Below are 24,895 nucleotides of genomic sequence, written 5' to 3'. Positions count from 1 at the left end.
GATCAATGGCCAGTGCTTTGGCCAGACCATTGCACTAATAATACTTTTGTCTGCTCCCGTATCTAATAAACCTGTAAATTCCATATTTCCCACTTTTAATTTTAGGAGGGGCCTCTGTCCCATATCCATAGTAAGGTTTATTAAAGTGGTTCCTGTTGATCCAAAACCTCCTTGTCTTTTATTTGTATTTTTACTGGGCCACAAAGAATGTCGACTGGGTAATATAAGCATTTGTGCAATGCAATCCCCTGGAGAGATGACCGTAATTCCTTTTGGTGAAGAGACCAAGGCTTTTATTTGTCCAGTGAAATCAGGATCAATAACCCCTGGGTGTACTATAAGTCCTTTTAGTGTTGAGGAACCTCTACCTAGTAATAGTCCTACACTGTTCTGTGGGATTTTTTCATGCCAATCAGTATCAATCATCTGCACCCCCATATCTGGGGTTAGTATGAGTCTGGAAGTGGCACAGATGTCCAATCCGGCACTTCCTGAGGTGGCTCTGCGCTCCCCTTCTCTGTGGGAGGATACCACCGTCGGGGAACTTGTTGAATTACCCCGTATATTTGTTGCAGGCCCCGGGGAGGGCCCTGTCTCCCGTTTTTTTGAAGTTTAGGATTCAACCCTAGGAAATTATCCTCCCTATCTCTAATAGACTGACAGGCACTATTCCAATGACTTCCTCTTCTGCATCTTGGACATAGCCCAGGTCCGGTTCCCAAGTTATTCTTTGTATAGATGTTCCCACCTTGGGCAAAGGGTGGCCTTTTGTTTGGACAAGTGGCTTTTAGATGTCCCTTCTGTCCGCACACAAAACATGATCCTAAAGACTTTATTAGTTCTTGAAGGGAACCTCCCCTGGGCTTGTGCAAGTGCGGCAGACAACAAGGTGGTTTGTCTGTCTATAGCTGCTACAAAGGCACTGCTCTGCGCCGAAGTATCATTTATATCTCTACACACTTTTAAGTAGGTGGACAAGTCTTTGTTTCTCCATGGTCTTATGGCCTCCCTACACCATTTGTTGGCTTGTTCGTAAGCCAGTTGTTTTACTAGGGGCATGGCTTGCTCTGCATCTCCGAAGATGCGTGATGCTGTCTGAATTAGTCTATCGACGAAGTCCGCGTAGGGCTCACTACTCCCTTGAGTTACCTTTGACAACTGGCCCTGCAAATCTCCTGCTCCTTGTAATGTTTTCCAGGCCTTGGTTGCAGCCACGGCAATTTGCGCATAGACTGCTGGATGATAATTAAGCTGTGCCTGAAGGGTTTCATAAGGTCCTACGCCCATAAGCATGTCCCTATCGACTTGGGGATTCCCCGCTGCCGCATTTCGGCGGGCGGTATCCGTAGATATTTCTTGCCATGATGTTTTCCACATAAGACAGAGCGGCCCTAGCAAGATTAGTCCAGTCCTGGGGCACTAAGTTTAATGATGTCAAGGTATCTACTAAGGCTATAGTAAAAGCTGACTGAGGACCATATGTGCTAACTGCTTCTTTTAACTGTTTCACTATTTTGAAGTCTAAGGGTTGGTGGAATCTTTGATTTTGAGCATCCTCAAAAACAGGATACGCTACAGATCCAAGATGACTCCATTCTGAGCGTAATCCGAAACCGGACGCTTCATGAGGGGGTTCCCTATTTGTGGGAGGTGCACTAGGCAACACGGGCACTAGAGGGGGCTTTTCATCTAGTCTTAATCTTTGTACTCTTTTTTCCAGTTCCTCTCCTGATAGTTCCCGTTCTGATAGTTCCTCATCTGAATTAGTTCCTTTTTCTGAATTTTGAGAAAGATATGAGCGTTCCTCTTTTATTTCTTCCAAAACCTGTCTTCCCTCAGCTAAAGGCTCGGTGAGTGAAGGTTTTTTGTTTTATCTCGCAGACAGGATTTAATAAGAGACCAAATAGCCATAGTGCCTACTGGCAAAGGGTTTTGCCTATCCGCTATACGAAGGTCCTCCCCCAGCTGTTCCCACTAGGGTATTCAAAAGGCCCTCATCCAAAAACCAAGGGGAAACCCTTTCCACAGTATCGAGAAATACTTTAGCTGTTTTTTCCTTTAATGGCGTCCCATGGTTTTTTAATAGCTCCCTGAGGGGTTGCTGCATTCTGAATTTAGACGTTTCAGACCCCATTGTTACTAATTTGAATAGCTTCAGTTATGGCAGTTACGATAACAAACAGTGGCCAAGCTGCCAGGAGCAACGAGATTACTGAAAGGAAAACTATCTATCAAGTGTGCATTAAAATTTTTATAGCGGCTTTTCACGTGCTACCTATACCCTAATTGGACCGCTTCAAGCATGTTTCTACTTTCACTTTTAATTGGACCACGTTCCACGCGTCAGGACCGCTGCTGGCATATCCCGATACCGGACCACCTTCGGTGTGTCCTTATTTTTATTTTAACCGGACCGCATCCCGCGTGTCCCCAGGACCGCTGATGGCGTATCCTGATACCCTTTAACTGGATCTCATTCCGCGTATCCCCAGGACCGCTGATGGCGCATCCTGATACCCTTTAACTGGATCGCAGTCCGCGTATCCCCAGGACCGCTGATGGCGCATCCTGATACCCTTTGACTTTTTTATAACCGGTTTAACTTATTAAAAATTTTTTAAGATATCTTACCTTGTCTTCTTTATAAATCCTTCATATTCCCAGGTTTCGGCACCAGTTATCGCGTTCCCTCTGGCCGCAGAGAGAGACACGACAAACGTCTGAAGCTTTGGAAGTTTATTGTGCACAGTCTTCCTTTCTTTCCCTCTTTTCTAATCCCTTTCTCTCTTTTCTTTCTCTCGCTCTCTTTCCCTCTGCTTAACTCTCGCCTGCTCCGGTCGCTCCGCTCCTCCCGCTCGGCTCACACCTGCTTCGGCCGCTCCGCTTCTCCCGCTCGGCTCACGTCCTCGCTCGCACTCTTCTTCCTCGTTTCTTCTCCTACCCTCAGCTTCTTCTTCTCTCGGCTTCTTGTTACTCCCAGCTTCCGCCTACTCCCAGCTTCTCTCCCCCCTTACTCCCCCACCCACCAAGCTTATATACACTTCAACCAATCAGGGGAGAGCACACGAGGTAAACGCGCGGACAGCTGCAGGCATAGAATAGGTACACGAGGGGGGCATGCTCTAATCACATCGTTAACTAGCCAATCATTGGAATTCGCTGGTTGTTTACTGTATAGCTGGCCGCTTTTGGCTCAGCGCCAGGCGCCATCTTGATCGCACTCAAGGCTGGGGGTCCCGGGAACCCCGACATGTTTACATGTATTGTAATGTCACACTGTACCCCATAAATATGTACAATTACTATAGGTGAGTTAAAAAATAGGAATATATGTCTATATTGTGGGTTGGGGTTGTAGGTCAGCAGTAGAGTGCTTGCCTAGTGTTTTTACGCCCTATATTTGATCACCACAAATAAATAAAATTTTTAAAAAATTAAAAATATTAAGATATGTGTTTTTAAAAATACCTCTGAAGCCTATGTCAGGGCAATACTTACTGGGTCTGGAACTGTCCAGGCTCAAACTGGAGTCTAATCGCCTCTTACCCTCTGCTCTTGGGTCCCTTGTCCTCTTGCCCAGCCCCTAAGAGGTGTCATCCAAACCAGCCAGCCCTGGTTCTCATTCACCATGCCTTCTTCTCTCAGGTCCTTCTGGTCACCTCATCTTTCATGTCTCCTTCTGAGAGCCGTAGTGGCTCAAACCCCAACCGTGTTCGCATTTTTGGGCCTGACAAGTTGGTCCGGGCTGCAGCAGAGAAGCGCTGGGACCGTGTCAAGATTGTGTGCAGCCAGCCCTACAGCAAGGTACTCGCTAAGGCACAGGACCCTTGGTTCTGGGTGAGGAGGGAACTGAGGGTCCGATCTTGGGTCCTAGGAGGCTGGGAGGAATAGATAACTGGAATCCCCATGGGATTTTTGGCAAGGCTGTATCCCTGCGTTCCTGGAAATGGGTTTGGGATCGTCCCTGTGCTGAGAGGCTTAGTTCCCTGAAGGGAGTCCAGCAAAAGGTAAACTGTGGTACATCAGAAGGGAATTGGAGGAGGGGCAACTGACTCATTACCAGGGACTAACTGTTAACATCATGGGATCTAGAGTCTGACCACTGGGTTCAAAACCTGCCTGTATCACTTTTTAACTGTGTAAATGGGCAAGTGACTTGTCCTCTCTGGACCTCTGTTTTCTGATCCTTATAGGGGAGGCTCAGCTGTGGTGACAGTGAGACCCAAATATGTAATAGCCCCACACAATAAAGATGTGCTTCTTGCCCACCCAGCTGGCCTGGTCAGCTACCTCCTCTCCATGAGGTCATTTGCAGAGTCTGAATTCCTCCTCCTTTCTAGCTCTGTAGCCAACTGGCAGAGAAGGAAAGAACTTGGAGTATTTCTGTGTTCAGGAAGTAGTACCCAGCACTCCCTCCCATTCCTAGGTAGGAATTTGAGCTTGTGGAAGTGAATTTGCTTGTCTTCCCAGCAGTCTTTGCCAGTTGCCATGAGGGCTAAAGGAGCTAAGGCATGTCAAGGGCATAGAGCTGACCTGACCCTGAGTTAGGGCTCAGTAAAGTTCAATATCATCGTCATCATCCTAGGACACCTCCTTAGACATTTGTGTCCTTAAGAGAGAAAGAGCCAGAAAGGAGCCTTTCTAAGTGAAAGGGTCTTGGGGCCAGGTTCTGTCCTTGGCCCAGACACCCTGACCGTCACTCCTGCTTTCCTAGGACTCCCCCTATGGCCTGAGTTTTATACGGCTTCATAGTCCCCCAGACAAAGATGAGGCAGAGGCCCCACCCCAGGTAAGCTCTACCTGCCACCCCCTTCCTCTGCACCCCTACCTGCCAGCTATCCTTCCACTGCACTGACCTTGTGGGACCTTAGAAGGTGACAGTGACCAAGCTTGGCCAGTTCCGTGTAAAGGAGGAGGATGACAGTGCCAGTTCCCTGAGACCAGGGGCTCTCTTCTTCAGCCGGATCAACAAGACATCCCCGGGTGCGTGTGGGAAACCTGGGTGCTGGGTTAATCAAGGGTTGGGACCTGGACTCCTAGGACTGAGAGGAGGTGGCTGGACCCCTGGGTCTGAGGGAGGAGGCTGGGCCTGGACCCCTGGGTCTGAGGGAGGAGGAGGCTGGGCCTGGACCCCTGGGTCTGAGGGAGGAGGCTGGGGCCTTGATCCCTGGGTCTGAGGGAGGAGGGCAGAGGTTGCTGAGTTTTAGGACTGACACTGTATGTCCCATTGGTAGGAGCTGAAGAGTCTCAGGTTCCAGCCCTCTCACCTGGGTTCTGCTTTCTCCCTCTATAGCCACAACCAGTGACCCAGCAGGGCCCAGCTATGCAGCAGCCACCCTCCAGGCCTCTAGTGTGACCTCCTCAGCCTCTCCAGTTTCCAGGACTGTCAGCAGCACCTCCAAGGTGAGATCATCAGACTTTGGTGGGATGGAGGAAAAAAGAAGCTGGAAGCCTCAGCCCATCCCTACCCCTTCAGCCTCAGGAGTCTTCCAAAGGGAAGAGGAAGTTGGATATGAATCTAGAAGAAAAGAAGACCCCCAACAAACCGTCAGCCCAGCTCTCACCACCTGCCCTCAAGAGGCCCAAATGTGAGTAAACTAGATCCTTATTTCCATATGGCCTGGACTCCTGGGTCTGAGGGTCAGGGGCTGGACATTTAGCCCAGTGGTATTAACTGAATCTCTACCCCTTTGCTTCCCAGTACCAGCTCCTGCCCGTACCCCATCCACAGCCCCTGTTCCTGCCACAGCACAGGGGACAATGCCCGGGAAGCCCCGGGGAGATGGCACCAAGACCAGGGGAGCCCGAAGTGGCCCTCAGGAGCTGGGGAAGATCCTTCAGGGTGTGGTGGTAGTTCTGAGTGGCTTCCAGAACCCCTTCCGCTCAGAGCTCCGGGACAAGGCTCTGGAGCTGGGCGCCAAGTATCGTCCAGACTGGACCCCGGACAGCACTCACCTCATGTAGGCCTTTGCCCACACCCTGCCGTCGGCTTTCTCTCCATCCTCTATTGCTCTCTTTCCACCTCCCCTGCCACCCACTGCTTGTCTGTCTCCCTGGTTCACCTGCCTCAGCCTCTTTTTCTCTTCCGAATTCCATCTGTCTCGTCTCCTGTCCCTTCTGTTACTCCAGCGTCTGTTGCACTCTCTTTACTCATCCTCTCCCTCTCTCTGTCACTCATCTGTTTTTTCCCCTTTGCCTCTCAGATCACACCTAACCATACCCCTCAATTCTGTCCCCACCAGTTGTGCCTTTGCCAACACCCCCAAGTACAGCCAGGTCCTGGGCCTCGGAGGTCGCATCGTGTGTAAAGAATGGGTGCTGGATTGTCACCGCATGCGTCGGCGACTGCCCTCCCGAAGGTGAGGCCTCACTACACACATTCACGTGGCACACGTGGCACACATGCACCATGTCCCCATGCTGGGCAGTGCCAGGACTTAGGGCCTGCTGACCAAGAGCTCAGGTGATCCAAGCCCAGAGCCAGGCAGCTTCAGAGAGGAGGGACAGGGCTGGGAAGGGACTTTTCTGGGAAGGTAACAGAAGGCTCCATGGAATCTGCCTAGTGGAGAAGGAAGAGGACACGGCAGGCTGCAGGAACAGCAGGTACGGAGGCGCTGGGTGGAGAACAGAGCACTGGTCATTTGTCATTCACAGCAGGTCCTGAAGCCTCTGCTTGGCTGGTGCTGTGCTGGGCCATGCAGTGCTGGGGACCTAGACTCTGAGCCTTGCTCTGAAGACATGTCACTTTGATGAGGTTCAAACTTGTTAAAACCCAATATGGGGAAGGCCCTCAGAAACCCACAGCTAGCCAGGACAAGAAGAGGTTTGCCCATCTGAGCTGAGGTAGAGGACTTGCTGAGCAGAGGAGACAGGGTGGGGCAGCCAGGGGCACCTGCTGAGCTTGCAGTGGAGGGTGAAATGGCAAAGGAACGAGGCTGTGGGAAGTGGGAGCCTGGGAAGACTTTTGAGCGAGGGAAGAGAGGATCATACCTGAGACCTGTGGCTGGCAGGGGAGAGTGAATCATACTGCAGGGCCTGCGTGTGTTCGGAAGTAGGTCTGTACCCTGCACTTCTCTTTAAGGGAGACTCTCCGTTGGGGGAAAACGAAACTGGAAAGGCAGGTAAGGTCAGCTCAGCCTGGCTGAGGTGCTGGGCTCTGTCCAGCTCCATGAACCTTTTGCACCTTGTTCAGGACTCTAAGTGTCTGGACTCCTTGGGTTCTTTCCTGGCTTTGGCACAAACTCCCTTGGCTGTACAACCATCCTGAGCTAATGTGAGCTGTGTGTATCTCCTGGTGACTGTCATGATATTTACTACAGACATAGTCATGACTTTGACTAGAGGGTACTCCCCTAGATCTCTCTGAGGGTGCTATGTGACAGTCTGTATACCTGCCATTTGCCTCTATGAAAACCAAAAATCAAAATTCTAAAACCTGTCTAGTCTCAAGGGTCTCAGTGGGGAGCCACAGAAGGTTTGAGGGGGGCAGGGACAGGTTCTGTTGGGAGGGAGGCAATGTTAGGGGAAAACTGCAGATAGGGACCCTGATGAGACTAGGGCCTTGGAGATGGAAAGAAAGTGTTGTGGGGGGGATTTAGGATACATTTGGGGCAGAAGAAACCAGATTTGGATCACTGACTAGGATACCCCAAGGAGGACATGGAGGAAATGGAATAAGATCAACACTGTTAGATTTATGATTAGGTTTTTTTGTATGTGTATGTACTAGGGATTGAACTTGGGGGCACTCGACCACTGAACCACATCCCCAGCCCTATTTTGTATTTTATTTAGAGACAGGATCTCACTGAGTTGCGTAGTGCCTCGTTTTTTGAGGCTGGCTTTGAACTCAAGATCCTTCTGCCTCAGCCTGCTGAGCTGCTGAGATTACAGGTGTGTGCCACCACACCCAGCTATGACTAGGTTTTATCACAAAAAATTTCAGAAAACATTGTATTTTAAAAATTCAAGGATAGAAGAGTGCAGGGCATGGATTTTCCTATCATAATCACAAACTGAGTTTTTAAAAACTCAGTTTAAGAAGCGCAGCTCAGTGGTAAAGCACCTGCTTAGCATGCATGTACTCCTGGTTTTGATCCCCAGCACTGCACAAAAACAAAGCTGGATGCTGTTTCTCCAGCCTTGAGAGAGCCAGGTCATACGTGAAGGTCTTAATCCTAGGAAAGCGAAGCCAGTATTTGCTTCTGCTTTGCCCTGTGATTTGGGGGTAAATTAAATAATTTCTTTTTGCCTTAGTTTCCTCACTTGTAAAGTGGTACTAAAAATAGCTCCTACTTCAGAATTCAGTGAGTCAGTATTTGCCAAGCACTTGGAACAGTTCCTAGTGCACATGAAGTCCCACATAAGCCTTAGCTGTGACTGTTATTATAGCTGGTAGCGTTCCTTTCCTGAGGCATCTGCAGCATGCAGAACCATGCAGGTTATCAGGGTCTTCAATTACACAGGGACCTTTGGTATCATTGGGGACTGGGGGATGAGTTTCAGGACACTCATACACACACTGGGGGATCTGTGCATATTCAAGTCCCATATATAAAACTGTAGGCCAGGCATGGTGGTGCACACCTATAATCTTAGCTACTCAGGAGGGTAAGGAGGAGGATCCCAAATTCAAGGCCAGCCTGGGCAATAAAATAAAACAAAACAGTACAGTATTTGCATACTACACATATCTTGCTATTATTTTAAATCATTTCTAGATCACTTATAATACCTAATATTATGTCAGTGCTGTGTAAATACTTGTTATGCTATGTTGTTTAGGGAATAATGACAAAAATATATACATGTTCAGCCAGACACTATGACCATGCCCCTAATTCCAGCAACTATGGAGGCAGAATCAGGAAGATCACAAGTTCCAGGCCAGCCTCAACAGCAGAGCAAGACCCTGTCTAAAAAAAAAAAAAATTAAGGGTTGGGAATATGGTTTGGTTGTAGAGCATCCCTGGGTTCAATCTCCGGCAAAGCGCATGCGCGCGCATGTGTATACATTTGTGTTCGCTACAGATAGAGCTTTTTGCTTTCCCCCTCCCTAGATATTTTTCATTCACAGTTAGTTAGATCTACAAAGAGCCAACTGTATTTGCTTTTGAGAATTTTCCCTTAACTGATAGGCATTTTTCCCTAATGAGAAACTTACTTTGATTCTCAAAGGGGATGCCTCTTTCATATTTTTCTTTCCTCTCTGAAATGAGACATTTTCTTCCCCCAAGAAGGAGGTGGGAGAGAGTGCTCAGGTTTCTGTGGGAGTGCTAGGCTGATGGGCCCGGGGCCCTTCTTCACCTGGAAGTGGGCAGGATCCCCACCCTGTGTTTAGTAAACGGGCTTGGCTGTCATCTCCTGGACACCTGCCCTCCCGGCTCCCATGGAGGACTCGATGCCCCCTGGCCTTATGCCCCATTCTTCCCCTAGGTACCTCATGGCAGGGCCTGGCTCAAGCAGCGAGGATGAGGAGGCCTCTCACAGTGGCAGCAGTGGGGATGAAGCCCCCAAGCTTCCTCGAAAGGTCTGTGGCCCCTGCCTGGGTGGGGGAGGGAGTATTGGGAGGGCGGCTTGTCTGCTGTGGTGCCAACCCCTGTGGGCAGCCCCCACTCACACAACTCTGCTCCCACTGTCCTAACCCACAACCCTTCCTCCTCAGCACCCCCAAACCAAAACCAAGGCCCCCCAGGGAGTGGTACCCAGTTCACCCCAAAGGCCCTCAACCCCTGAAGAGACCAAAACAACCTTGCCAGGACCCCAGAAAGATACTGACACTGAGGAGGACCAGTCAGGTTAGAGTCTGAGGGAGGAGGGTCTGGGGTCTGGACTCCAGGGTCTGAGGGAGGGAGGCTGGGGTCCTGGAATCCTGGTCTGAGGGAAGAGGAGTCTGGATTCCAGACAAGTGGAGTGGAAGGAGGGAGCCTTGGGCTCCAGATTCTGAATCTGGAGGGCAGTTGAGGTTGAGTTTGGGGTGCCTGGGTCTGTGCTTGGTGCCTTCTGGGAAGGGAGTGTTACTAAGTTTCCCAGAAGACGAGGCACAACCTCTTGTGGACTGAGCTTCTACTCTCAGGACAAGACAATGGAGCAGAAGATTCTGGGGACACTGAGGATGAGCTGAGGAGGTAGGCTTGGGACTGGGGTTAGGGCGACCTGGCCTTGGGTGTAGGAGATCTGCTCTGGGCACTCACCTTCCACCACTCGTGGCTCTGCCAGGGTGGCTGAGCAGAGGGAGCAGAGGCCACCCCCAGAGCAGGAGGAGAACGGCGAGGACCCTTATGCAGGCTCCACAGACGAGAACACTGACAATGAGGAAGACCCAGAGTCTCCTGGCCTGCCGATCCCTGAGCTCCCAGGTGGGACATCCCGTCATCCCCCAAGCTAGGACTTGCCTCCTTAGTTCCCAGCTGTGGCTTACCCCAGCCAGCTCTGGGCTTGCTACCTTGGCTGTTGTCCTCAGCCTGTTCCCTTAGGTTTCAGCATCCTGTCTGTGACTTCCCTTTTTGTCCCTTCCTGGCCTCTTGCTCCCACCCCCTTGCAGCCCAGTGCCAGGTGAGGTACCCCTGGGGTCCCCTGCAGGTGTGAGCAGCCTTGACATCCCGCCAGTTCTTCCCATACACACACATTCCTCCCGTTCAGTTCTGTCTAGGGGGAGACCCAGACACTCCAGATGACAGGGCACTGCTGCCCTTGGGACCTCAGTGGTGGGCACATGTGTTTGCTTTAATATATTCATGGCCTGGGACATGGGATGCTGTGTGTGAGTGTGTGTGTGTGTGTGTGTGTGTTTCTAAGATAAAAGAATAAGAAAGTAGAAGGCTACTTAGCATGTGTGAGCCACTGGGTTCGATTCTTAGCATCACATGTAAATAAATGACTAAAATAAAGGTCTATCAACATCTAAAAGAAGAAGAAAGGAAAATGGGAAAACTACAGGGGTTTGTGGGCCTAGAGGCCTGGAAACACAGCCTCTTGGGGTGAAGACCAGAGAGAGAAGAAAGCTGGTCGGGGTCTGAGTGGAGGTGAGGTTTGGGGCTGTTGGAAAACCTGCTTCCCCAGCTCCTTATGGGTGATGGCAGGAAAACACCTTGGTCTCCAGAGTCCCTGAAGTAGCAGCAGCAAATCAATGGCCTAGAAAGTCACCCTGGAGGCCAGGGCAAGAGAAAGGCACTGGCTGTAAGAATGAGCCAGCCCAGATGAAGTGGCCAGCTCTGGAGTTCCAGCCAGGCCATGCTGACAGAGTGCCTGCAGCCGGTCTGTCGGACACACTGCCACCGTGGTAATGGTGTCTTCTACTGATAAAGCAAGCAAGCGAATGGACGAACCTCCCAGAAGGCTCTGGTGGCCCCTGGACTGGGAACCACTGCTTGTCATGGGTTCCTGCCCCTGTGCACCCTGATCTCAGACACCCTGCCCGCCTCCGTCTTCACTCCAAGTGTTCGGTCACTCTGGACTGAATCTTTGGAACTCGGGGACCTCACACTTGCCCCTTCCACCTTCTCCCCTGCAGACTTCTTCCAGGGCAAACACTTCTTCCTGTATGGGGAGTTCCCTGGAGACGAGCGGCGGAAACTCATTCGATATGTCACAGCTTTCAATGGGTCAGTGCGCGAGGGGAGCTGATGGGGCCAGGGAGGGCTCAGGGACACTGTGGAGGGGTTGTGAGAAGGAAGGAGGCTGGAGAAGGACCATGGCGGGCAGGGTGGGCACAGGCTGCAGAGACCAAATGCCAGCCCTGCCTGCTGTGCTGGGCAGCCCCCCAGTCTCCTCTAAAGTGAGATTCTCCATCTCCTGTGGAGAGGGCCATCATCAGGGTTACCACTGTGGGGCTGTTACCACTGTGGTGGCCTGGCAAGGCTGGTAAGTGGGGTAGCTTGAGGGGGCACAGGACAGCCTCTGAGAATGGTTGGTGGGTAGGGTGTTAAGAAGGGACACTGATCACCTGATGCCCTCTGCCTTTTTCCTCTTTCCCACCAGGGAGCTCGAGGACTATATGAGCGACCGGGTTCAGTTTGTGATCACAGCACAGGAGTGGGATCCCAGCTTCGAGGAGGTGAGCCCTGAGGAGGTGAACCTGCCTTGACTCCTGCCATTCCTCCAATATACGTGCTTATGTGGGCCCCGCCCTCCACAGGCCTTGATGGACAACCCCTCCCTGGCATTTGTTCGTCCTCGATGGATCTACAGTTGCAACGAGAAGCAGAAGTTACTTCCTCACCAGCTGTACGGGGTCGTGCCCCAGGCCTGAATGAGGAGCTTGTGTGCACAGGTGTGCATGTACACACACACACACACGCACATGCACACACAGTTTAATAAAGGTGACGTGTTTGGAGCAGCTGCCCTGTCATACTCAGGAGTCTCCCAGAATTCCAAGAGGTTCTGGCTTATGTCTCGTGTTTGGTTTTGCTTCACTGCGTGAGGGTCAGGTCTCTGGGCTACTATTAGGCCCCTGTCCTGGCATCTGGGAAGAATACCGGGCCCTTTCATCAGAGATCTGAGAGGGAAGGGGCTCTCTTCTCCCTGGCCTCACACCCCTGTGCTGGCTAGAGACAGAATTAAGAATCTGCTACTCAGCACTGCTCTTCTTGTTCTGATCCTCTGATCCTTGTTCCGGAATCTTGATTCTCCCTCTGTGGGTGATGGCCTGGAGCCCCCCTCAAGATTCCACCACATTGAAGGTGGGAACTGAGCTGAGTGTTAGGGATTCTGGACAGAAGGGATGGCACTGCAGGCAGGCACCAGGCCATGGCAAGGGACAAGAGGCGGGACTTGCCTGAGGCAGGCAGGGGAACATTGCTGCCCTTAGAAAAGAGGCTTAAAGGACAGACGTAGCAGAAAGGTGGGCATATTCCTTGCTTCTGTGTGGTCCAAGTGGTGGCCACTATACACAGGTGGCTACTTCAGTGAACCGAAATGAAATAGAAACGAACTTCCTCAGTCACACTGGCCACACATTTCAAGTGCTCAGTGGTTACTGTATTGACAGCACAGAGAGAGCGCTGTGTCACTGTGGAAGGCTCTTTGGACAGGGCTGCCCCAAAGGATTGTGCGCCCCTGGTCCAGGACCTTGGACTTTATCCTGTAGTGGGGAAGTCAGGGAGGGGCTTGAGCAGGGCAAAGGCCAGGGTCAGAGCTGGGTTTGAGATCTGACCTTTGGGTCATCTCTTCTGGAACACACCAAGTCAGGTCTCCCTCCTTTCCCCTTCTGGACCTTTGTTTCTTCAACTATGAGATAAAGATGGCTTTAGAATGCATTCTTTCCTTCATTCAATCACCCTCTTTCAGATCACTGTCATCTCCTAGGGCTGCTGCTGTATCAAGTTACCACAAACCGTGGCTTCAAACAACAGAAACTTATCTTACAGGTCTGAAATCCACATTGGGGATCTGGGCTAAAAATCCAGGTGTAGGCAGGGCAGTGATCCTCCTGGAGGCTCTAGAGGTGACTCTACTTGGTCTCAGCTTTTAAAGACAGTCCACATTCTATTTCCCTTCCATGTTCAAAGCCAGCCATGGACAGTTTACTCTCAGGTGGCATCGCTGTGACACTGCCTTTTCGCTTTCTTCCTCACATAAAGGCCCTGTGAACACACGGAGCCCACCTGGATCGTCTGGGACAATCTGTTTGAAGGTCATCTGATTAACAACCTTCATTCCTTCTCTACCCCATTCTCCTTTGCCACATATTCACAAGTTCCAGGAATTAGGGTGTGGACATCTCTGGGAGGCCACAATTCTACCTACCGTACCCAGCACATGTGACACTAGTTCTGGTTTCCTGGGGCTACCATTGCGCCACGAGAGCTGGGGGAGTGTCTGGTGCACTGGGCAGTGAAAAATTCAGTGACAGCAAATTCAGCAGGGCAGTGACAGCAGTGGGGCAGGGGCAGGGTAGTTTAGATGGGACTTGCTGATCTCTGCAGGGACCTGGGAGATGTACAGGAGAGCCTTTGCAGGCAGATGGAAAGCAAGTGCAAAGGTCCTGAGGCACGAGCAGCTCTGATGTGCTTAAGGAGCCACCAGACATCAAACTATCAAGAGACCCACCATCCACCCAGACTCAGCTACTGCCCTGTTTAGTTTTAGGTAAATCCTCTCTCTTAGCCTCGTTTTCTTCATGTGTACAGAAAGGTTGGGCCAAGTCAACAGTTCCTTATGAGTGCAAGTTTGGAATAACTATCAGGACTGCTCTTTCTGTAAACATGGTACAAGCAGCCCTGCCAGGTTCAGAGGAGAGCAGAATCCTTGCCCTCTCCCCTTACCCCCAGGACCTTACTGAGTAGATCCCAGCACAGTGACCTGCTAACTTCCACTGACCCACTAGTCCTACCCCTCGTTCCATCCTCCACAACTTCCAGATCTCAGCTCCAACCTCATCTCCTCTAGGATCCCGTAGGATTCAGATGCACTCAACCATACATTCTAATAACTCTGTGTCTCTTTCATAGTCATAACTTTGCATTTATATATGGTTAAATTTACCTGTCTTTTTGTCTATAATTTATGTTCCCCTCACCAAGAATACTATGTCTGCTTCTGTGGTTACTAAGATAATCCTCTTTTACTTCCTTCTAAGTACTTTAGAGTTTTGCTCCTCAAATTTAGATCTTAAAACCACACTTATTTTGTGTATAGTGTGAGGTGCCAGGATCTCTATTCATTTCTTATTGTTGTTGTAGCAAATCACTACAAGCTTAATGGCTTTAAACAACACATATTTATTTTCTTATAGTTCTGGAGGTCAGTAGTCCAAACTCAGCTTCATTGTCCTAAAATCAAGGTGTCCACAAGTCTTCAGCAGGTCTTGCAGCTCTAAGGAAAAATTCATTTCCTTGCCCTTTCTAGTTTCTAGAGGCTGCCTAGATTCCTCAGCTAGGGGTCTTTTATCACTCCAATCTCTGCTTCCATCTTGACATCTCCTCCTCTGACTCTTATGCTGCTCATTCCCATATAAGGACACTTGTGATCCCATTGGGCTTACCTAAAAAATCTGGATCATTTCCCCATCTCAGGAGGAAATCCTTCAGCATCTGTCCGCCTGCATCCCTTTTGCCACGTATAAGCTAACGTACAGGCTCTGGTGCTAGAACGTGAGCATCTTCAGAGAGGCATTATTCTGTACACCGCGGGATCCCATTTAATTTTACTCCGTATTTTTCAGCCTCTTTAAACTTTTTTTTTTTTTTTGGTGCTGGGGATTGATCAGCCTCTTTATTGAGTCTGTCCTTTCCCCACTCATCCACAGTAGGGGTTGGCAAACTGGGTCCTACAGGCAAAATCCAGCTCACTGAGTGTTTTGGTGAGCAAGTTTTATTGGAACACAGCCACATTCCTTCAAGTGTGCATAATAATGTGTAGCACTGCTTTGCTGCTCCAGCAGCAGAGGTGACTAGCTGGCAGATACATGGCCTGTATAACCTAAGAATACACACTGGCCCTTCACAGGAAACGCTGGCCACCCCTGATCTACAGATAGTTGGTCAGTATAAGCACAGGTCAATTTCTGAACTCTCAGTTCCCTTCCATTGGCCTGTTTCCAAGCCAACACCAAAGAAAGATGTCACTACTACAGCCTTAAAGTAATCCTGTGGAGGGGGCAGCAAACCAGGGCTCCCAGACTTGTTCCTGTAAACAGACCTGACTTGTTTTTTGGCTTGGGTCAGGCTTGGTTTGATTACTGCCCACTGTCCTCACTAGACCAGTTCTGTCTTCACTGCTATGTCCCTAACACCCCATGGGGATGCAGCACACAGTAGGTGCTTAATACATATCTGGAACAGAGCTGTCCAATGTTAGCACACTCATCCTTATTTTGTAGTAGGAGAATAAGACTCCAAAAGGAGAGCTGACTGCCCCCCAACAAATGCCTTACAACGTTCCCATTTTACAGATAGGAGATCCAAGTTTAGAGAAGTGACAGATCTTGTCCTTAGCCCCCAGACTCCTGAGGAGTGGCAGGGCCGGTTCTGTGGTGTGGGCATTTCCTTGTGCTCGCCTTCATCACTTAGTCGTCTCGGGCTCTTTCCACTCTAAGGCAGTGCTGCCTTCTCCCTGCACAGTCCATTCTGGGCTGCACTGTCATTCATTAGCTGGCCCCTGCTGATGGGTGGGCACATGGGCTGTTCCCAGTCTTTTGAAACCATCACACTGCAGTGGACATCCTTACCTTTATGTCTTTTTCACATATTTTGAGTTTATGGGAGAAATCCCTACAAGTGGGATAGCTGAAACACGCAAATGTGTATTTTAAATGTCTCAGATCCAGTCATGCGGCCAAAGTAGAGACACCAAGTTAAACTTCCAACAACAGGAGAGCCTGTTTGCCTGCATTCCTCAGCAACCCAGGATGCTAGCAGGCTTTACCTTTGCCTTAGAAATGGGTGGGAAGAACCACACTGAACCAGTGCCATCAACCACAGCTCCAGGTCCAACGTTTGGGACCCAGTGTTAACTCAGGTTGACACCTACCCCTCCAGGTGAGCAAAGTTCCTCAGGCTTCTGAGTCTGAACCCAGTGTAAATGGCAAATCTCTCACCCTGCCCCCTATCCGGAAGAGCCAAGTCCATACAGCCGGGCTTAGAAATCCCACCATTTTATTGACCAGAGCTGGCTGGCAGAGGGCCACCTGTGAGCCAAAGGGAGTGCTCACTCTCTCTCCCCCTGGCCCTCTGCCTGGTGGTGGCTGCGTTGATGAACAAGCAGGAGGCGTCTCTGGCCAAAGGCCTGGCCACAGTTGGAGCATCGGTGTTGGCCAGTGGCCTGGCTGCCCGGTGCGGTGGGGGGGTCGTGACATAGGCGGTGGGCAGCCAGCTTGGAGGGAAAGGAGAAGGCCTTGGGGCAGTGTGGGCAAGGATAGGGGCGGGCATCATTGGCGTGGTGCGTGTGGCGGTGGGCTGCCAGTTTGGAGGGGTAGCAGAAGGACTTGGAGCAATCAGGGCATGGGTAGGGACGGGTGGGAGCATGGGTCCAGAGGTGGGCTGCCAGTTTGGAGCGGTGGCCGAAGGCCTTTGGGCAGTGTGGGCAGGGGTGCGGGCGGGCACCACTGTGTGTGAGGCGGTGGGCTGCCAGCTTGGAGGGGTAGGAAAAGGCCTTGGGGCAGTCGGGGCACGGGTGGGGTCGGGTGCCGCCGTGTGCTAGCCGGTGAGTGGCAAGCTTGGACGGGTAGGAGAAGGCCTTGTCACAGTCAGGGCAGCGGTGCAGGCGCTGGGGTGGGGGCCGCCGGCGGGGCCGAGAAGGCATGCCCCCAGACTTGGAGGGCCCTGGAGCCGACTGGTTGGGCTTCTGCAGCGGGGCCTGGTGGGGAGCTGGGGGACAGGAGGATTGGTGGGCTCCAGGAAGCAGCCCCACACCCTGGGCTTAAGCTAGGCTCCGCCACCACCTTGACGTTGCAGCCCACCACCCAAAGCGTACCTTAGCATTTTTAATGTCACACTGATTTTCCAAATGGCAATGTTTCTGCTTCCCACATCCCCCATGCATCATCCTGAGGGGTTCCAAAGGGTTACCTTCCTAGGTCCTCAAAGTTAGTGAGGCATCTATTTCCAGTATCTTTCCAGTGATCACCCTAAGTCCCACATCCCCCTTATGCTTCCTATAATTTCCTGAGTCCTAGCAAATGATCACTGGAGATTTCCCAAAACCAGATGGGAGGATTCTCCAGAACAGATGCAGTTTGGGGGATCCTAAATGTCATGATCCTGAGACTTGAAACTTTCAGCCTATGATCTCCCAAAACACGTGATCTTGTAGCACCCATTCCTGGGAATGACCCCTACTCACAGGCAGGGCCGCTTTCAACTGCTTTGGTCACCGGATCCTTGCCAGTAGGACTAGGATCTGTGCCCTCAGCCTCTGACTTCGCACCTCGATCCAGCATCTTGCTGACACAGGAACCTAGGGACAGGGCGCGGCGGCGGGGCGATGCGGGTTATTACCAGGTTGATAGGGATAGGGTTGGTTGAAGGGCCTAAAATTAGGTCAGTCTGTTTAGTCTGGGATCCTTAGGTGAGGGCAGGTGTGGTGGGAAGACGGGGGCCTAAAAGCAGAATGGCCGAGGCTATGCAAATCTAACCTAAAGACCTTTTGCAGTTTAAACCCAGGGTTGACGCCTTGGGCGGAGTAGGAGGGGCCTGTGTTCAGAGCGGAACCTTCCCCTCCAAACCCTACGGCCGTCAGCGCTAACACGGGAATGGGCGGGGCTATGCAAAAAGACCAAAGTCAATTGCTCTGAAACTCTGGCCAGAGGCGGGCCTCTGAGTGGGAGTGGGCGGTGTCTTTTGCAGCTCTGTCCCAGGGGAGGGGCCTATGAGCTCAGTGGGCAGAAGTTTACGTCCAAGAAGTGGCTTTACCAGGTTTTGGGCTTAGTCTCAGTCCTTTGACGCCGCGTCAGCCTCGACTTTCTTGCTGGTAAATTTCATTCCCGGTGTGGATTGCAGCCGTGGAAGACAGAAGGGAGACCTGGAGGAAGATACGAAAGGAACCTGGCCTGTGTAGCAATCAAGAGCTCTTCAGTGGAATTTCCCTTGGGGTTGCAAGCATCTGGACAAAATGCACCCCTCAGAATAGTAGCATTCGTGCACCAAATGCCATGTCCCCCCGGAACCGAGGTGTCCGAACCCAAATCGACCCTCCTCCGAGAGATTCTGGCTTTTAGCCCCCACTCTATTTTCCGTGGACTAGGCGTCCGAGCCAGGACCCCTACCCTCCTCACCTGCGGGACCGCCCCTCCCCGGGGGCGGGGCTCCGAGCCCCTCCCTCCTCGGCCACTCCGGCTGCCCCAGCCGCTGTCGCGCTGCCTTCGGACCCACGGAGCTGCACCACCGCGCGACGGGGAGGGCAGAGGAGGAGGGAGTTCCGCGAGCCGCAGGGCCCAGCCTCATTTCCATTCCCTCCGCCCACGCCCGCGTGGACGCCTGCGCAGTTGCGGCCGGCAGAGGCTGCGGCGGGGAAGACCGAATGGGAGGAGGGGCTGGGTGAGCCTGGCAGGCAAGTTCACCATCAAGCGCAAAGCTGCCCGCCCAAGGACCGCGGTAAAGTGCAGAGCGAGTACGGGGCCTACGGTGGCTGGCTGGAGTCAAGCACGTGCGGTTAACACGGACTAACTACGCTTGGAGATCAGTGAGAAAGCTCCCGGCATCTGCACTTCTCTTTTAGTGCCCTTCTTCTTTCCACCGGAGTGCCTGAGTTCCATCTGCGGAGGCAGTTTTAAAAGCTCGTTTTCCTTAAAGGCCTTTGCAAAAGAATTTGACCATTTCTTGGAGAGAGGGCGGGGGAGGACTCGCTCAGAGCGAGTTGGTGTCCAATAAAAGGCACGGCATTTGTATAGCGTCCCGGCAACCCTCACCACTGGGTGGCTCGAGGTTCTCAGCGACCCCCGCACCCCGCATTCCACGCGTCCTTCCTCCCCCGGGCCTGAGTGGTCCCGAGGTGCCCAGGTCCATTCTCCTGGTGCCAGACCCAGGGGTGGCGTTCTTCCCAGGCAGTGACGTGCATATTCCTGCCCCACGCTGGAAAGACCATGAAGTGTCCTTTAAAGTCCCCTGCATGGATGACTCTCCAGCCTGACAACAACGTCTGGCGAGCCCTGGGAGCTGTGGGAGTGATTTGGCAGGTTATTTGGGTTCCGAAGCCAGATTGCCTGGGTAACTGGTCTGAACTCTTGGCTCTGCCACTTTCTAGTCTTGGGCAAGTCACTTCATCTTTCAGGGTTTCAATTTTCTCATATATAAAACGGAGGAGGGTTCTTGGGATTAAATAAAATAATCAATAGAAAGTGTTGAGAATAGAAAGTGTCTAGAGTGCTCAATAAATGCTATCAATATTTTTGTTTTTATTGTTATTAAACAGGCCTGATGGGGTCAGAGTTGTACCAAGAATAGCAAGTGACCAGACTTGAAGATGGGAAGGACCTTGCTGCATTCAGAGGATCTCTCCTGTCATATCTTGTCATGTCCCAGATTCTGGCTTTCCTTTCAGTTCTTGTGTATGCCTCTGTCAGTCCTACCTCAGTTTCTCTGCACTAGCTGTTCCTTCTTTCCCAAGGGCTCTTCCTCCATCTCTTTGATGGCCTGTTCCACCCCCAGTTCAGATGTTATAAAGGCAGAAGGCTTCTCTGCCCACCCTTCTCTCCATTCCTCTGCTGTGTCCTCTCCCTTATCACTGTCTGTCTTCTAGAATGTGTGCTTTGTTAAAATGGATGCCTTATCAATATTGTTCATCTCTGTGTCCCCAGAATCCAGAACAGGGCCTAGCACTTAGTAGATGGCCAATAAATCTGTGTCAAATAAATGCTTGAAAGAATTTTAACAATCAGAATTCCTCTGTGATGGGAAGATAGAATTATGGGGAGAATGGAGAACTTGAGGTCAAGGAACCCGGGCAGGGGTCTAAGCTGAGTGAGAAACCAGGGGAGGGTTTTAAACATAGGAAGTTGGGCTGGGATTGTAGCTCAGTGGAAGAGGGCTTTGCTAGTGTGCATGAGGCCCTGGGCTCAATCTCCAGCACTGCAAAGGAAAAGAATTAGTGAGTCAGAGAAACACAGGAGATATCATGAACTAGTTTTGGTTTTCACATACTTTATTTATTTATTTTTTTGTAGTTGTAGATGGACAGCATTTATTTTTGTATGCAGTGCTGAGGATCAAACCCTGTGCCTCACACGTGCTAGGCATGTGCTCTGCCACTGAGCCCCAGCTCCAGCTCCTCATATACTTTTTCAACCATTTTTTTTTATTATGGAAAAGTCAGGTATGGTGACACACACCTATAATCCCAGCTACTAGGGAAACTGAGGCAGGAGGATTGCAAGTTCAAGGTTAGCTTGGGCAACTTTGCGAGACCCTGTCTCAAAATAATTTTTGTGTGAGGTATTGGGGATCAGACCCAGAGCTTTGAGCAAGCTAGGTAAGCACTGTACCACAAAGCTACCCTTTGTTTTTTGTTTTGAGATAGGGTCTTGCTAGGTTGCCAAGGCCAGTCTCAAACTTGCAATCCTGCTCAGTCTCCTTGGTAGCTAGGGTTACAGGTGTCCACCACTCTGCCCGGCTTAAAAAAAAAAAAAGTTGTATTTTTTAAAGGGCTGAGGTGAAACTCAGTGGCATAGTGCTTGCAGAGTATGTGTGAGGCCCTGGATTTCATCCCCACTACTAAATAAATAAATAAGTAAATAAAATAAAAAATTCAAACTTACACAGAGGACAAGGAGAGAAGAGAACCGCTCACTGCTGTATGCCTATCACCTAGGTTTGATTTGGCCAAATTTGTTTCACCATTACTCCAGTACCCCTTTTTGAGCCCCCTGAATTAGTCTGAAGCAAATTTCAGATATTTTATCCAGAAACATTTCAATCTGTCTCTAAAAGATAAAGACAATCTGTAAAAACAAACAAAAATAACCATGATATCATTATCATGCCTTTAAAAATTTATAGTGGTTTCTTTTTTTCTTTTTTTTTTTTTTTTTTTGGTACTAAGGATTTAATATGGGGGTGCTTCACCACTGAGTCACATTCCCAGCCCTATTTTTAATGTTTTCTTTTGAGACAGGGTTTCGCTAAGTTGCTTAGGGACTTGCTGAGTTGCTGAGGTTGGCCTTGATCTTGTGATCCTCCTGTCTCAGCCTCCCAAGCTGCTGGGATTACAAGCATTACAATCAGCTTAGCCATTTTTTAATGTTATCTAATACACCATCAGGGTTCAGTGTTTCCTGTGGCCCCATCAACATTTTTTCCCCACTCTTTCTTTTTCTTTTTTTTAATTTTGTTTTATAATTTTTTTTAGATGGACACAATACCTTTACTTGTCATTTATTTATTTTTTTGTGGTGCTGAGGATCAAACTCAGTGCCGCACATGTGTGAGGCAAGCGCTGTCCCGCTGAGCCTCCACCCCAGCCCCTTTCCCCACTCTTTCTAAGCACAATGTTTAATTTTATTTCAAACATACAGAAAAGTTGAGAGAAAACAATTATTTTCTGCAGCAATAATAGAATTGGCTAGCATTCGTGTGGGCCTGTCATACATAAGGCCCTGGGTTTGAGACCCAGCACTTAAAAAAAAAAAAAAAAAAAAGGTGACAACAGTCACCCACTTGTGACCAATGTTTAAATTACCACACCACTCCTCCCAGATGATTCTGAAGCTCACCACCAGACACCATGTCCCATAAATACCTTTTTATCACACTTAGTTTGAATCAGAATTAAACAAGGTCCACACATGGCATTGTTTGCTGTGACTCTTAAGTCACATTGACATTTTAAATGCTCACCCTGATTGCTGCATGGAAAATTAATTGTAAAGAGGTAAGTGGAAGCCAGAAAACCAGTGAGGCCACTGTTACATAGTAATCACAGTATTAAGTGCTAGCATTTATTGAGCACTTATTAACTTGTCATGTATTGGAAATTGTCTTTATATGCATTAATTTATTTAATCTTCTCCACAGCCATTTATTAAAAGGAGGTACTACTATTATTCTTGCACAGAAGAGGGAAATAAGGCGTGGAGCACAAGGTCACACGCCCAAGGTCACATAGCCAGGTCTCTGCAGGAAGTAATAGAACCAGGATTTGAATCCCTGCAACCTGGCCCTGGAATCCAAATGATTCACATGGATGCTTTGCTGCTTCTTGATGGGGTGAGAGGGCATGATGTTGGAAAGGGGGCCTGAATGGAGAGGTTTCCTCAGCAGGACCTGGAGATGAATTGGGTAGAGGTGGCCAGGGAAGGAAGTGAAGGACAGTGATGAAGTAATGCTGGCCAGCTCTCCCACCGAGTGCCTGTTCTGTGCCCGTTCTCTTCCAAACGCTACGGGTAGGAACTAACTGGATCTTCACAAAGAAGCAGGGAAATATTTTCAACTTCATTTTACAGGTGAGAAAACTGAAACCCAGAGAAAGAACAATTTTCAGTCCAGGGTCTCAGATCTGAGAAGGATGAAGCCATGGTTTCTAACTTTTAGGACATCTCACAGCTGAGCCTACAGAAACCCCAAAGGGCCTTCAAGGATCAGGTAAGTGACCTAGGAATCCTGCCAAAACAATAGGAATGAGCCCTAGTGGTGAGCAGGTCTTATCTGGGGGGGGTGTCAGTAAAGGGTGCCTGAAGGTTCTTTTTTTCCCTGGCTTCTCCCTCCCCTGAGCTCCTCTAATTGCTGCACTTCCTGATGTCCCCGCCTCTGTGTCTTGCCATCTTGACTGAGGACTCATCTCTGGGTCCCAGTTTTGCCCAGCTTGGCAAGCCTGGAATTCATGCCTGGAATAAATGAGCAAAGTTCTCTTGACTCTGAGCGTTTCTCTCTGCCCGTTTCTCTCTGCCTGTTTCTCCAGGTGTCTTCTCGTCCTCTCTCTCCATATGATTTCCTATGCTGATCTCCAACACCTCTTCCTACCTCCCACAATCTTCTGGAATCTGCCACTGTACCTTTGTGACTCTATTTCTTTGTAGGACATCTATTTCAACCCTCCCTGTATCTCTGAATGACTCTTTTGTCTCCCTCTGTGGTATCTGAGTAGCTCCCTTGCCCTTGAGTGACTCTGAGTCTTACCTCTGCCGAATGCCCCCAGAAATACTTTGGGAGTTTGGTGAAATTGGGTTTTACTGACTTGCTATAGCTTAGGAGGGAGAACCACAAAGTAAGTCCTGGCGAGCTCCCCTGGCTAGCACTAGCAGAGGACCTGGGAAAAGGTGACATTTGTGTAAAATTTGAGTGAGGCAGAGTTTAGGCTTAAGGCAAAGCAGATTAAGTGGGGCCTGCCCTCCAGAGCTTGTTTCTTGGAAACTCCAGAGTTAAGACTATGGTGGACTTCAGTGCATTGTCACATGCCTGTAATCCCAGCAGTTTTGGAAGGCTAAGGCAGGAGGATAGTAAGTTTGAGACCAACCTGGGCAACTTAATAAGATCCTGTCTCAAAATAAAAGTTAAAAGTGCTGGCGTTGTAGCTCAGTGGTAAAGTGCCCCTGTGTGGGAAACCATGCGTGTTTAGCAAATCAGGCTTGGCTGAGCCATGAGAACTGACAGTCATGAGAGACTGTTTCAAATAGCCTGTGGGTAGGTGGCCCTGTATAGAGTTGACTCACCGTCTGAGGAAATGCTCATTCTCCAAGCAAATGGCTTCCCTAACTCCACCCCATCCTGTTCCTCACGGGAAGAAGCCCCTCCATCCAGGCCCCTTTACCTGTGGGATGATAAAGAAAGGTGAAGGTGGGCTCCTCCAGGTTGTTGGAGGCCAGATCTGGCATGGCCCAGTCAGCCACTCCCCCTTCCATTTGAAAAGATTATTGGCTCTTGTGTTTATTTGATTAGATAAGTTTTTTGGTGATTAATTGAGAGCTGGTATCTTCCTCCAACAGAAACTCTTCCCTTCATCCACGTGGGACGAGGATGTGGAGAACCCCCACACCCCTGGGTTCAATCTCAGTATCAAAAAAAAAGAGGATAAAGGTGAACCTTTGTTGCCTGAAACCCACCTCAGAAGCTCTGTGCACTTGGGCTAGCAGTCAGGCTGCTTCTCTGACAGGTTTTTGGATCTTCCAGACAAGAATGGAGTGATTGGGGGTTTTTATTTGTTTTTTATTTATCTACTTATTTACTTTTTTAAATTTTTCTTAGTTCTGGATTAATTAATTAATTAATTTATATGCAGTGCTGAGGATCGAACCCAGTGCCTCACATGTGCTGGGCTAATGCTCGGCCACTGATCCACAACCCCAGTTCCCATATCTGTTTATTTTTGTATTGAGCATGGAACCCAGGTCCTCCTGCGTGCTAGGCAAGTGCTCTACAGCTGAGCTACTCCACGAGCCCAGGGGTGTCTTATTCACCCTATTGGTATGATTCTGAAGAACAAACCTTCTGACAGTCCTTGGCTTTAGACAATAGTTTCTTGGCCT

The 24,895-nt window shown here is 50.0% G+C and overlaps 3 protein-coding genes across 9 annotated transcripts in view; 2 read left to right on the top strand and 1 right to left on the bottom strand.

The window, feature by feature from the left end:
- The window catches only part of Xrcc1 (X-ray repair cross complementing 1), a 35,181-nt gene extending 22,817 nt beyond the window's left edge, over nucleotides 1-12,364 (top strand). For both annotated transcript variants that reach the window (XM_047529981.1, XM_047529980.1), the window contains 14 exons: nucleotides 3,646-3,804; nucleotides 4,715-4,789; nucleotides 4,872-4,983; nucleotides 5,294-5,403; nucleotides 5,477-5,588; nucleotides 5,702-5,960; nucleotides 6,243-6,359; nucleotides 9,436-9,529; nucleotides 9,665-9,797; nucleotides 10,076-10,127; nucleotides 10,219-10,358; nucleotides 11,513-11,603; nucleotides 11,980-12,055; nucleotides 12,137-12,364. In XM_047529981.1, coding sequence (XP_047385937.1) covers nucleotides 3,646-3,804; nucleotides 4,715-4,789; nucleotides 4,872-4,983; nucleotides 5,294-5,403; nucleotides 5,477-5,588; nucleotides 5,702-5,960; nucleotides 6,243-6,359; nucleotides 9,436-9,529; nucleotides 9,665-9,797; nucleotides 10,076-10,127; nucleotides 10,219-10,358; nucleotides 11,513-11,603; nucleotides 11,980-12,055; nucleotides 12,137-12,250 — 1,644 coding nt within the window. In that variant the 3' untranslated portion in view covers nucleotides 12,251-12,364. The remainder of the gene's footprint in view (nucleotides 1-3,645; nucleotides 3,805-4,714; nucleotides 4,790-4,871; nucleotides 4,984-5,293; nucleotides 5,404-5,476; nucleotides 5,589-5,701; nucleotides 5,961-6,242; nucleotides 6,360-9,435; nucleotides 9,530-9,664; nucleotides 9,798-10,075; nucleotides 10,128-10,218; nucleotides 10,359-11,512; nucleotides 11,604-11,979; nucleotides 12,056-12,136) is intronic.
- A 2,801-nt stretch (nucleotides 12,365-15,165) lies between these two features.
- On the bottom strand, nucleotides 15,166-19,530 carry Znf575 (zinc finger protein 575). 2 transcript variants are annotated; one of them, XM_047528601.1, is made up of 4 exons: nucleotides 19,349-19,530; nucleotides 18,354-18,462; nucleotides 17,785-17,898; nucleotides 15,166-17,309 (listed from the first exon to the last, which is right to left on the bottom strand). In XM_047528601.1, the coding sequence occupies exons 3-4, from the start codon at nucleotides 17,879-17,881 to the stop codon at nucleotides 16,651-16,653; spliced, it is 756 nt and encodes a 251-aa protein (XP_047384557.1). In that variant the 5' UTR covers nucleotides 17,882-17,898; nucleotides 18,354-18,462; nucleotides 19,349-19,530; the 3' UTR covers nucleotides 15,166-16,650. The 2 variants fall into 2 exon arrangements, with proteins under 2 accessions (XP_047384557.1, XP_047384556.1); XM_047528600.1 differs by lacking the exon at nucleotides 19,349-19,530 and adding an exon at nucleotides 18,716-19,063.
- The window catches only part of Ethe1 (ETHE1 persulfide dioxygenase), a 27,349-nt gene continuing 18,829 nt past the window's right edge, over nucleotides 16,376-24,895 (top strand). The window contains exons 1-3 of one of the 5 annotated variants that reach the window (XM_047528597.1): nucleotides 16,376-16,481; nucleotides 22,877-23,015; nucleotides 24,356-24,446. In XM_047528597.1, coding sequence (XP_047384553.1) covers nucleotides 24,387-24,446 — 60 coding nt within the window. In that variant the 5' untranslated portion in view covers nucleotides 16,376-16,481; nucleotides 22,877-23,015; nucleotides 24,356-24,386. Of the gene's footprint in view, nucleotides 16,482-18,850; nucleotides 19,577-22,474; nucleotides 22,641-22,876; nucleotides 23,016-24,355; nucleotides 24,447-24,895 lie in introns of those variants that run through there. The other 4 variants (XM_047528595.1, XM_047528593.1, XM_047528596.1 and 1 more) reach the window with 4 other exon arrangements.

Source organism: Sciurus carolinensis, chromosome 16 (assembly GCF_902686445.1).
Source record: "Sciurus carolinensis chromosome 16, mSciCar1.2, whole genome shotgun sequence".
Lineage (NCBI taxonomy): Eukaryota > Metazoa > Chordata > Mammalia > Rodentia > Sciuridae > Sciurus > Sciurus carolinensis.
The sequence above is the reverse complement of the archived record's forward strand: the minus strand, read 5'-3'. Positions and strand labels throughout refer to the sequence as shown.